The 13,365-nt window shown below is 46.3% G+C and overlaps 1 protein-coding gene across 1 annotated transcript; it reads right to left on the bottom strand.

Annotated features, from left to right (window-relative positions):
- Window positions 1-2,867: 2,867 nt before the first annotated feature.
- On the bottom strand, window positions 2,868-4,730 carry LOC135143802 (uncharacterized). The gene is made up of 5 exons (XM_064075741.1): window positions 4,650-4,730; window positions 4,381-4,598; window positions 4,000-4,273; window positions 3,786-3,923; window positions 2,868-3,731 (listed from the first exon to the last, which is right to left on the bottom strand). The coding sequence occupies exons 1-5, from the start codon at window positions 4,728-4,730 to the stop codon at window positions 2,868-2,870; spliced, it is 1,575 nt and encodes a 524-aa protein (XP_063931811.1).
- Window positions 4,731-13,365: the final 8,635 nt, after the last annotated feature.

A 13,365-nucleotide genomic window follows, 5' to 3' on the forward strand; every position in this document is an offset into this window, starting at 1 on the left:
TTTGGGATTCGATGAATCCCCAGCCGGATCCTTCACGAGGACCTTTAGATTTCCTATCTTCCAGACTTTCGGAAAATAACCGGTCCTAAGGCACGAGTTATACAGGTGGATCAGAAAATCCTTTATAGCAGGAAAGATGACTTTTAATAGGCGACCTCGTATTTCATCAAGCCCGGGAGCTTTTTTTGGTTTGATGGACTGTATTAACCTGTGCAGTTCCCCCTCCGTGACCTCCGTTATATCGTTTTCATAGCAAAAACGATCTGTGTCAAAGTCCCGTCTCCAGACACTCTGAACCTCATCCTCGTCTCGCTCGGAGTCATCCGGAAGAAGAGCTCCCACTAGGTTTTTCATGGCCTCTTCTTTTGTAAAAGTTTGCCCATTTTCTTGAGCCACCGCGCCTAAAACCCCCGTCTTATGGATTTTTTCAGCTGCGAACTTATACACTACTCCCCATCGATTTGGACCCAGATCGAACTTGACAAAATCACGCCAAGAGTCCCTCTTGGCCTTTTCCATCCCACCCTTAAAACTTTCTCTGGCTCGGCACATGTCCCCATAGAGTCGGTCTTTGATACCAGGGTCCCTATTCGAAAATAAGGCTTTCTTAGATTTTAGATGTTTTCCTCAAATTATCCACCCTCGCCGTCCACCATTCTGGTCTATCAACAAACTTTTTCCGTCTTTTGGCAAAAGGTTTTAAAATTTCCATTAATTTCTCATAGAATTCTTCCAACGCCCTGTCTATGGTTCGTTCTGCTACAAGCACCGGATATTTCTTAATTAGACCACCACACATATCCTCCAAAGCAGGACCAACCTGCTCAAGGTCTAGATTGCCATAATCAGTAATTTTCTCCTCTTGATGGTGTTGGTTATGATCGATTGAGTTCAGCAAGCTGAAACCTATAGGCCTGTGGTCAGAGACCGTCTGGTCATCTAGCACTTCCCATTCGGTGATGCTTTCAATAGTGGACACAGAGCACAGACTCAAGTCTACCTTACTAGACCCATTCAGTGATTGGAACGTAGGTGGGCCATTCGGTTGATTCAAGATTGCCAGATGGTTTGTTAGGATAAATTCTTCCAATAGTTGGCAAGATCTGTCATTGATTCGATCATACCACAATGTGGATCGACTGTTAAAGTCGCCGCATATCACAACAGGCAGCTCTCCTACTATATCTAAAATTTCCTGTAAGTTTCTTATTGTTTTCCTCAGAGCCTCTTTGTTTGGGGGACTATATACACATAACAATACTTCAGTTTCATAATCCTGTCTCTGAATTGACAACGCAGTGACATGAGTTGTCGTAAAATTATTGAGGGATAGTATTCCAATGCTTGCATTATTCACAAGGATACAACTAGAAAACTTTTGAGATTTGTCTGCAATTAGTGTTAAATTTCCGATGGATGGGATAGTAAACGAGTCTTTTTTTGTTTTGTAACAGTATGGTTCTGTTAACAGGGCTAGGTCATAGTTTTGTTCTGTAGCTATGCGGATCGCTTCGGCCGTTGCCGTTTTATCACCGTGCGTATTTAATTGCAATCTCTTAATTTTCTTCGTCATATTCAATACTGTCAATATATTCAGCCAGTTTCTTCTTGTATACTGGGCAGTCTATGTCGCTCGCCGCGTGATTTCTAACTCTAAATTTAGCATAGATACAGTTTTCGCACAAAAGTTTACTTGGGTCTGATTTATGAGGACAGTCAATTGAATTGTGCTCTGACGATGTGCAGTAGGCACATGCCTCCGTAGAATTACATTTGCTTGCCACATGCCCAAAGCGTTGGCACTTAAAACACAGCGATATCTTTATATGATCTTCCACCTTGAAGGATTCCCATCCCAAATAGACTCACTCCACTCTTCCAGACCTTGGGGTGAAGTTCGAGTTTCCAGTTTGTCAGTTTCGCCCTTCTTGGGCCTATTTTCCCAATAAAATTGCACCAGTTTGATGGAATTTCTTCATCTTCTAGTCCTTTTTCAATAAGATTCAGCACCTCCTCGCTCTGAATTTTCTCATCGACATTATATACCACTACTTTGGGCCAGATTGGCTTTGGCCTCCTTACTTTTAATTTAGGAGTATTTACCACTGTCTCCTCTAGTAGTTTCTCAACTTCTTTGGAGCTTGACTCAATTAATATCCCGTTGTTTTTGATTTTAATAACTCTATCTGGTTTAATATTCAAGGTTTTAGGGTCAACCGATTTAGTTAATTCCTTCTTCGTATCGTCTCAGGACTTCAGGTCGTTGTTTCCGTTTGGGAAATCAATACCTTGTACTTCTTTTGTTTCTTGCTGTGGGTCCTTATTGAGCTATTACCTTGAGAACTTACAGCTTGCGCGTAAGACGGGCCAGCGTTGCATGTTCCAACCGCCTCGTGAATCGTTGTCTTCACTGTTTCTACAATATCTTCTTCGTTATTTCTTTTTCTCATAACATTTGCGGTGTACAAGCGGCTCAGGTGATTTAATTTAGCTTGCAGTTCTAATACGGCGCTGATTGCAGTTACCCTTTTTTCTTTCGGCTCTTTGGTGGCTAGTACGAACTCTGTAAGAGTGGATAAAGAACCATTTATCGCCTGTAGTATCGAACTCAGCGCTTTGTCTTCTGGCATCACTGGATTGTCTGGTAAACCACTAACACTGATTGTTTCTAACGTTTTTAGTTTTTTAATGTCCGGTTGGGACGTCATGATTTCTGACCGGGGGCGGGTAGCCCCCACACTAAATCATTCACAAGAAAAACGAAACTGATTGTTTTCCGAACTGATTACTTAAAACGGTCCCTAGACACTTTTTAACGGTCGCCCGGCACGCCGAACTCGACACCGGATGTCGGCCAGACGATGACATCACCGTCTGCCGGCCGAGCGTAAACCCCTGTGCTCTCTGTTTGGCAGGAGTGGGGACGCGAGACTGACACGTCCGCTCTCGATGGTAACTAAACAGCGACTGATACAAACTAATGCCAAACCCCGGCGGCTACTAGTCCGCTCGCCCATGAGCGTGTCCAGCGGGATGACGTTGGCCAGACATCCGTCGACAGGGACGAACCCTTGTTGGTTAAGATTCAGGCTGACGGCAGCGTCCAGCTTAGGGATCAGGACGCGGTGGAACAGCCGCTGGACGGCGGACCCGATGGTGATGGGCCTCCAGCTGGTGGCCAGCCTGCGATCCTTCCCCGTTTTAGGGACCAGCACAGTTCTTAAGAGGGACCAATCAGGGGGCTGGTACCGCGACGCCAGGACGAGGTTGAAGAGAACGGCTAGGGCGTCGTCGCAGCACCGCTGAACCTTCATAGCGAGGACGCCGTCACAGCCCGGGGCTGACAGCTTCCAAGTTCGTTTAGCCGCCTTGAGTTTCTGAGGAGTGATCGGAGAGAAAGGTAGCGACGGAGATGGCCCCTTCGACGTGAAGGGCTCGCGGTCGGGAGGGGAGGGGGACTCGAACATCGCTCCGTGTACCCGCATGACCTCGTCGGAGGGATGCTCGTCAGATGGGGGAGCTCCAGCCGCGATGGAATCGACTAGGCCCCTAGGGTTGCGACCGAAGAGCTCCCGGATCTTTTTCAGTTCTGCGGCTTTGCGATGGTGGCGGTTGGCTGCTCTCCCGGGCTGGGATGGAGGGGGGCCGCTTCGCTTCTTGGGTGCTTTGGGATGCTTACGCTCGTCTAGGGGGAAAAGGCAACCCAGCATGTCTTCGATGAGCTCGCCCCACTGGTCGGGTTGTAGTTATAGGGCGCGGTGGACCCAACCGCGTAGCTTCCTAACTCTAGGATTGTTCTTGTCCGCGATCTCGCGGAATAGAGGGGCGAGACAATTCCTCACGTCCTGGTGAGTGGTCGGCTGGGCAGGAAGGTGGGCGACGGCGGGGCTAGGCTCGAAGGGGCGCTCTGATGGATCGAGGTCCTGGCAGAGTGGATGGTTCGATGAACCCGGAAGGCTGTCCGGAACGCTACAGGCCGAGAGGGTGGTGGGCGGATGCCCACACAGCCTCGTTCTCCGCGGCAAAGTCGGTTGTTCTATCCGAAGACGTGGTGATGGAAGGGGCGTCCTGAGATTGCAACGACGCCGTGAGCCAGGGTAGAGAGGGTGCGGCTAGAGGCGAGGCCACTATCCGTGACGTGTCAACAGGTGCCCACGGGCTCACTAGAATGGTGGGTGATGCGATGGGAGAAGCATAAGCGAGCCCTGGTGATGAGTCTCCCGTGTACGGAGAAGGGGGAGACAGACGCGCGGCCGGGGCTCCGGTGGTCAAGCTAGCACCAGAGAAGCTCGCGTTGCAGATCGAGGACACATTCAGCCGTCCAAGGTGGAAGAGACGCTAAGTGGGGGGCCCGCTGGACGGTGGCTGAAGGTGTCTAACAGGCTGGGCTCCAAGGCTGCCGATGCCGAGCGACTCGACATATCGGACGCCAGCGATTCGTCCGTGTCGCTGTCTCCGGACGCGTTGGTCAGCGACGCGAAGAATGCCTGAGGGTGAGCTTTGCGCTCATGAATCCTCATGCCCGGGAGGCTGTCGAAGGTCCTCGGGCACTCAGGGCATGGGTGGAGAACGACCTTGGCGCGAGCCTCGGCTGGTTGCTGGGAACACTACTTTTTATGGTGGCAAATACCCTGAACCGAGTGGTAGACCTTGCCGCAGAAGGGGCACGAGAAGCTTGGTCGGGGTACGGAGGGCTTCACGGGGAGTAAGCCTGGCGCGCATATGGCCATGTGTCGGGTGAGGCTGGAGGGGTGTCGATACTCCTTCAGGCACCCTGCACAGGAGAAGGTCCGTGCCGCCGACGGGCTGGAGCTCCTGTCTGCGTCGGGACGCAGGCGGCAGCTGTCCCGGATGTGGCGCACCCATTCTGATCTCGTTCGGATAACTCTGTCGCACATCTCGCAGATGTACACCCCTTTGGGGCGGGCGGGAGGCGCAGCGGGGTTGCCCGAAAGTACATCGGGCGTCGAGGCGGAGTTAGGCTCAGAGGTGGACGGCATGGCGAGGCCGGGGAGTGGCGAGCCCGGGTAGACGGCACCCGAGATGTCGCGGATGGTCGCGACGCGGAAGGCAACGCGGGAGCAAGGGGGGGGCGCAGAGGTCCCTGTGACCCCTACTCGAACCCTGCTCAACGTGGGAGCGGGGCGGGTGGGCGACTCCCTATCGCCTGGCCGACGAGGCGGGCTGCAGTGAGAAAAGCCTACATGATGGGCCGAGACTCGCGATGGATCGAAAGTTTGTGCTCGGGCCTCTCATGCGAATCAGAGTCGAAAGATTTTCCGTGGCGCCGAAGGTGGACTAGATACGAGTCCGGCGATGTTTCCAAACGCTCGGCGAGGTCAAAGAATCCCCGGATACCCTTTTTTCCCGGCTCCTAGGTCGCCTGGGGGCCGAGTTTGCAGCTGGTGTCACCGGCGTCGGGGGCGTCGAAAGTGAGAATACCGGATTCTGACTCTACACACCCTCAGGAGTCCGAATATCACACCCAAACCTTTCCCAGACGTCTGCGTCTATGGGCGTCGCGACGCCCAGTTTACGTGGGTCGCCCAAAAACGGTGTCAAAAAAAATTAGGACGCCTCTAGATGTAGAGTACGCCGAGAAGAAGGCGGGCGTCGAGGTGGAAACCGGCGTCCAAGCAGAAGCGGGGCCTGAGTTGGGAGGACGCCTAGGGACGCGAAAATAAAAGAAAAAGAAACCAACTCAGGTGCAATGTCGTAAGGTTCAAAACTCCACGGCGCGATGACGTAACGGTGTTATCGACACGCCGCTTGCCCACGGCCGGAGTGGGGACGCGATGGTTAGATTTTTAACGGTCGCTACCGAATATTTGCAGATTAAAAAATCGATATTTCGCGAAACGCTTGACCGATTTGGCTAAAATTTGGACCAAAGTAAAGCTGGCGTCGGGGCGTTTCTTTTAAGCCCAACTACACAATTTTTACAACACTTTTTACCACCACTTTCTTGGAGTTCGACGGAGCGATGTAAAACACGACCGTATACCCGCGCTTGCTTGAATTTCTTCACGTTAACATTCAGAGCACTGGGCAGAAATTACATTGCGTCAACACCCGCTGGGGCCATCGCAATGCTTTGTTTTAATTAGACAGTCGGATTCCCCCGTTCCGTGCCAGTTCTGAGCTGACCGTTGAATGGCGGCCGAAGAGGACATCCGGACGCCCTTTCGGGCGCACCCGGAGCCTCGCAGCAAGACGGTTCCGCGGGAGGCCAAGGCACAGGACCGGGCTCGGATCCGACGTCGCCGCCGAAACGGCAACGCTTCACCTCGCCCAGGCCCGGCACGTCAGCAGCGACCCGCTTCCCCGACAAGCCCGACACGCCCCGATCCTCAGAGCCAATCCTTATCCCGAAGTTACGGATCCAATTTGCCGACTTCCCTTACCTACATTATTCTATCGACTAGAGGCTCTTCACCTTGGAGACCTGCTGCGGATATGGGTACGAACCGGCGCGACGCCTCCACGTGGCCCTCTCCCGGATTTTGAAGGTCCGAGGGGAAGATCCGGACACCGCTGCAATTGCGGTGCTCTTCGCGTTCCAAACCATATTTCCCTGCTAGAGGATTCCATGGAACTCGAACGACACGTCACCCAGATGGGCTATCGCGGCTCCGGATGTCGCGTACGCCGGATCGTACTCGAAACGAACGAACGTTACGTAAGTCGTCTCGACATCGACCTCCAACGGTAGGCGTCTAAAAACATCCAACTCGCTCCGATGAACGCCTTTCTCAAATGAGGCGAACCGAGCAGTCTTTGAAATTCACACGACCCTCAGCCAGGAGTGGTCCGGGAACAGTTTATCCGAGGACCGCAATGTGCGTTCGAAATGTCGAGGTTCGTGTGTCCTGCAGTTCACAAGTTCACGCGCAATTAGCTGCGTTCTTCATCGACCCACGAGCATTACACATTACATTAAGACTCCGGCTCGCCTCGCGACGGCCTGGAACGTTCTGCGTCGAAATTCTTTCGGTTTCGATTGTTTATTAAGAAAAAAAAGAAAAGAGAAACTTTCTAACGACGTGTTGTCTTACTAGTTCCTTTCTCTCTTTTTTTAGTTAGTCGCAAGACTTGATCTCCTTTTCTAAAGCAGAAGCTCAACCGCACAACGATCACTTAACCAAACAAACTAGGTGTGATCGCAGAGGTCGCAGTGGAATGGCGGCTGCGAGGCTGTGCGAGGCCCAGGGGCGGCGGGTTGATGGGCGTCCATTCCCGGGGCGGCTCCGAGGGAGGATGTTGGGTGGGAGGCCGCATGCGGAGACGCCATGCCAAAATTCCGAGTAGCGTACGCGGCGCGGGTGGTAGTCGCGGGAGTAGAGGGGGGGCGCAGGGGTCCCAGTGACCCCTACTCGGACCTCACTCCGAGAGGGAGCGAGACGGCGAGCGTCTCCCGTACGCTGTCGAAAATCGGCGATCAAAACTCGCGGGAGGGGGCGGTGTCGTGAAGCGGGGAGGGTTGGGGATGTGAAAAAAATGACGAGTCGGGGTCCGAATCTATGGGTCGGATTTTTTTCAATCGGTAGTAGCGACGGGCGGTGTGTACAAAGGGCAGGGACGTAATCAACGGGAGCTTATGACTCGCGCTTACTGGGAATTCCTCGTTCATGGGGAACAATTGCAAGCCCCAATCCCTAGCACGAAGGAGGTTCAGCGGGTTAACTTGTTGTAAATATATCGGAAGTGATTATTAAATATAAACTTCGAGTCTATCACCAGGCTCAGATATTTATTTTCTTCAACGACTTTTAATTTCTGTCCATACACATGTACCACAATATCTCGATGATGAACTCTTGCAGGCGAAACATTTATCATAATCTTTGTCTTCGTAGGAGAAACTTTCATTTTGACCGAGTCACACCAACCAACAAAAGTTTGAACAGCCAGATCAAAGACTAAGGTAGAAAGCTTATCAGTGCGTACATTTAAGTCTTGAAAAACAACAGATCGGTTCGTCAAATAATTTTTAATGAGTGATACTAGGTGCATAGGAAAATTTTCTTTTCTCATAATGTTAATCAAAGCAGGCCACCAAACATTGTCAAAAGCACCCGCAATGTCAAAAAATATCGAAGCCACGTATTTCTTTTTACACCTATGCACAGAGTCTTTATACTGTTTTATGGCATCAACAGTTGAATAACCAGATGTAAAACCAAATTGCGATCAGAAAATTCCATCTGGAATCCAAGACAATAACATTTGTTTTATAAATTTTTCAAAAAGATTGCCATACTCAGGCAGCAAAATTATTGGTCTATAATTTTTTATATTTCACACGTTGCCATGCGGGCTCTTTGGTTAAATTGTCAAATTGCCTATCTTCCAAACATTTGGAAAATAAGCAACCCTCAAACACGAATTAAAGATATGAACAATAAACGGCTTCACTAAATAATCAATCTTCTTTATGAAAGAGCCACGCAAAGCATCCCAACCCGGAACCTTATTCTTCACATTTGAAATTAAAAAATCATAAAAAGCCTCGTTAACCTCGTACCCAAATGGAGCAAAACTTCCCGGGAAGTTACAGAAATCTTCTCTCCATATCCCCTGAATAGGCGAGTCGGTCGATGGATCATCGTCAGGAAGAAGAGTTGTAACCAGATGCTGCAGAGAATCGGTCAAAGAATTAGTGAAGGTATCATTCCCCAAAGTAAAAGACGAAAAGACAGAGTGAACTCTATTTTTAGATACCGACATCTTGTACACAACTCCCCAAGGATCCCTACCAGGATCATTTGGCTTTATTTAGTTCATGTTTAAATTTCGTTTGTGCAGATTTCATCTCTTAATAAAGAAGTGCCCGCTGCGGAGAGTTTGCCGATTTATAGAACTTATTTTTGCGTTCGAAATATGTCACTTTTGCACGCTCAACTTGTGCCGACCACCAATCAGGTCTATTAATATATTTTTTCCGAAAACGAACATGCTTCTCTAATATTGATTCTAGATAGGAATAGAACTCGTTTATTGCAGCATCTATGCGGTCAGTAGAATATAAAAAAGGATATTTGTTCATTAAATACTCAATAAAAGGCAAAATATCTACTGCAAGAGATGAAAGATCGATGCTGTTATAGTCTTTACAAAGAACGTATTCTCGATTTTTAACGTCATGATCATGAAGTCGTAGATTGAAATGAATAACACGATGGTCGGAAGTTGTGATACCATCAAGAATCTCCCACGAGAGTACCCGGTCATCATCAAAATTACCAAAAGTAACATCGACGTTACTCTTCCCATTCATGGTCTGAAAAGTGGTAAATTCCGACAACTTATTATAAACACGCAAATCCCGATCAATGAGAAAAGTTTCGAACACTTCTCCACGTCGATCATCACCCTCATCACCACTATCAAACCAGATGGGTGACCTGACATTCACATCACCACAAATGATAAATTTACACCGATCAATCGACCGAAGCACCCTCATGAGATCTTCCACCTGTATTATGATATCTCCACTGGGGGGAAAATAAATCGAAATCAGAAAAATAAGTTCATCAAAGCCCTGTATGGATATTACGGTTATGTATTCTGAAGACAAATGATCGATATAAAGTGCTTCCAATGAGGGATTATTTCAGAAAATACACGAATAGAAATATTTCGTAGAAACTCCCACAACCCTTATGTCACCAACAAACGGAACTATGTAACTACCATTGTCGCTTCTATAATTATAAGGCTCCTGTACAAAAGCTACATCAACACTATTGCACTTAATGTAATTTACCAACTCCAGAGTGCTGAAGATTGGACTGAATGGACTTAATTACCATAATCTATCGAATTAATGTAATCATACAATCTCGATTGATAAACAAGGCATTCGGTGGAGTTTGTATGATGTGTCAAGAGTTTTGTAACCGTATATGTTGACAATTTATATACTGATGCTTACCAGGTTCATCCTTAACATTACAATTTTTCGATTCGTGGTCTGAACTTCAACAAAATCCGCACGTTTTTTGTGAATTACAAAATTTTGACGTATGTCCGTAACGTCGACATACATAGCACCTCGTGACCCTGACAAAATCGTTCACCTTACAAGATGTCCAACCCAAGTAGACCCTACCACAACCCAACAGATACCTCCTCCCTTGAGGAAAAATCTCGATAACACAGTTCTGATATTTTTCGTTGGAACTTTTCATAAAATTGATCGACTGAAAGGCATTATCAGGCACAGCTACCTGAGCCTCCTCAAACTCACTAATTAACATACCACTAACATCCTCACGAGAGTAACTTTTAGGAACATTATGTAATATTAATTTTGGCCAGATAGTGGCCGGTTTCTTAGCTGAGAGCTTTAACTTTTTAAATTCATTATTCTCTTCCAAATTTGCTGGCTGCGACGACTCGATCAAAATTCCGTTGTTCTTGATCTTGATAACTCGGTTCGGCTTCACACCCAATTTCCTAGGCTGTACTGACATTAAGATCTTTTTCGTATCTTCAGAACTTTTAATTCTGCTGTCATCAAGGGACGGATAAAACAGTCTTATATACTTTTGGTTTTTTGGAAACAGTTACACCGACACCAGACACTCTGCCCGCGGATTTCTGCTGTTTCACTATTTGACTGAACGATAGCTGATCCTCGCTTTTTTCCTCCAACACTTCCCTAATTACGTGTTTCAAGTTTTCACTTGATAAGTCACTCATCGAATTTTTAGCAACAGAAATTTCCTTAGCAGCAGCAACGATGTTTAATAGACACTTCTGAGCTTGAATACGTTTCGCACTGGCATCCTTACTTGTTACAAAATATTCGGATAGAACAGCAACACCTTCCACAATGGAATCAACGAAGACGCCAATTTTTCCATCACCAAAATTCTTAGGGTCCAACTGCGCTTTGCTCAGAATGCTAGCAACATTCTCTGCCAACACCTTACGTAAGTCCGTGTCCGCCATCGCGGACAAGTTGTAAGAAACCGCAGTCACTAATAGTTTATTTGTTCACCGAGTAAAAATTTCTAAGTCCGAACTTAATTTTTTTTAAATGTTCAAAAATCATTAATTTTTGGTACACCAGCACTAAAACATTAAGCGAAGCACCTTTCTATTTTTGTATTAATTGTTTGTACGCGAGAATGTAACACAAGTCGACCGAAACACGGAGCGCGAAGACACGTCCGCGCGCTGCGAGATCTGACTGTGAACTGAAAAAAAAAATTATCAACAAGACACACACATACAAGGTTCGCTCTTATAATCATTAAAGACATGACCACCAAAAGTAATCGCAATGTTTCGTTCTAAAAACATGAACGTATCCTCGTCTTTTTTTGTCGGGTCGGTCTGAATAATATAATCATGTCGTTGTTGAACATTATATTTAATATCTGGTTGACCGAGCTTCACTCGGCTCATTTGGTAGTATTAGATCAGATTAGGACAGATAAATATGCGTATAGTATGCATTTTGAAGTATACGCGCTAATTAAAAATATACATTAAAAAAGAAATTCCATAAGCAGTCTTTGTTTTAAATACTGATGAGTGACATGTAGAGATTAAAGAATAGAAAACTGGAATTATTGTTTGACATTTATTAAAATCTCATTTGTTACCCAAGTTCTCTCTCTGTCGTTCTTTTTTTTCCTAGTTCTCTCTCTCGACTCTAGAAAAAGGTCACAACCACATTCTTACTGCCAGAAGAGTTTCACCTCTGGTGTGGTTAACATACTGAGTTACCGTGCTCTTTTGCGTTATTCCTAATTTCTCAATCTCAACCCTGCTTCCGAAGATGCCACTTACGAAAGTGTGCGAAACGTTGAGCCCAAAAACTCAAATAACACGGTCCCATCCCGGAAAACGATCACATATTGACTCCGACCGTAGAACCTCTGAAATGAATGCTTGACAACATAACCTCAATTCAACGCACTTTCGTGTGCCTTTTATCCGCTGACTGTTTAGTTTTCCGTAAATTTTCTCACCCCAGAAAGTGAATTTTAACGTCCTCTATACAGTGGAGTATGTTTCGGTACGTACAATTGAAGATAAAAAGGTACGTCAAACGTACTGTCAGACTGTCACCCAAACTTCTCTTATAAAACAATCTCGTGTTCTTGTAGTGTCATCTGATGTTGCCTAGCAACAAATATAATTCACTGCCTGAAAATTGCTGAAAATGTATGAAGCTGTAATTTTCAGAAGTTAAAACTACGATCAATCGCTTTCTTGACCCAAAAAAACCCCAACCTGTAAATTTCATCGAAATCGTTAGAGCCGTTTTCGAGAAACCCATTATATATATACAGGGTGTCTCAGAAATAAGTACATTAATTTTAATCAGTTATAGAGCTCATCGAACTCAACAACTTTTTTTAATAGAGTTTTGTCAAGAACTTTTTAATTATCAAGTTAAAAATTGTTAAAGTTTTATCCCAATTAAGGTTACCCGCCCATGGATCCTCAGTCACCCATGGACACTAATAATTATTATAACTAATAATAATTTATGGTCAAAAACAGTTACTAGGATATGTATTTTCCTGATCTTGTCAACATGACAAACAGTTAGAGAGAAATTGAAAATGCTGCTCCCTAATGGCGTACGGAATTTCATCGGCCCAAATGTGTGTTGATTACACCTACCCTCGTGTAACCGGCCTCATCAGTTGATGGTATAAGAGATACAAAATTTGCTTGTTCGTTTATTTTTCTATTAACCCACTCACAAAACTTTTGCCTACGGGGTAAGTCTGCTGATTTCAATAACTGAACTTTCTGATCCTGAAAGGGGTACAGTTGTTCTCTGAGTATCCTCCAAATACTACTCTCCGAAACATCACACTAGACAGTGATGCGTGCTAGTGCCCGTTCGAGCTTCGACACTCTTCAAAACAGCCTCTTCAATATTAGCAATTCTATTACTACGTAACTTACCCCGATCCTGAGGTATAAGTTTAAAAGGTCCGTACTCTCGAAGATGCTGCAACGTTCTTAAAAGTGCGCACATTTGGCAGACGATGATTTGGGAGGCTTTCTGAAGAAATTCTTTGGACGCGACCGCCGTTTCCCCGAGCTTCATCGTACGATATCGGTGCATTCCAAATTTGAAAACAAAGCCATTTCAACACATTTCGTCTATAAATTAGAAATATGTGCCAAACAGACTCTAAAGAGACAGCGTTTAATAACATACACTTGACGTAAAAATGATTGTCAGTGCCAAAACGGTTGCCAGGGTACCTTCTTCATTGTTGCAATGTTTTTATTATTTAAGGTATTATTTAAGGTGAACATAGACGGCTCCACGGCTCGTGAATATATGGGTGGGAAAATTCGAAATTCGACTTGAGTTTTCGAAAA

The sequence above is a fragment of the Zophobas morio genome, unplaced genomic scaffold (genome assembly GCF_036711695.1).
Source record: "Zophobas morio isolate AGI-343-1 ecotype UQ-CSIRO unplaced genomic scaffold, CSIRO_AGI_Zmor_V1 ptg000076l, whole genome shotgun sequence".
In the NCBI taxonomy this organism is placed as follows: Eukaryota; Metazoa; Arthropoda; class Insecta; order Coleoptera; family Tenebrionidae; genus Zophobas; species Zophobas morio.

Bases quoted from the DNA above. Each gene is read 5' to 3' on its own strand.
- LOC135143802 (XM_064075741.1), bottom strand. From the start codon at position 4,730: ATGGCCATATGCGCGCCAGGCTTACTCCCCGTGAAGCCCTCCGTACCC. The intron at 3,924-3,999 runs GCATCCGCCCAC...CCACTCTGCCAG, and splicing joins CGGAGAACGAGGCTGTGTGG to GACCTCGATCCATCAGAGCG. The intron at 3,732-3,785 runs GTTAGGAAGCTA...CAACCCGACCAG, and splicing joins CGGACAAGAACAATCCTAGA to TGGGGCGAGCTCATCGAAGA.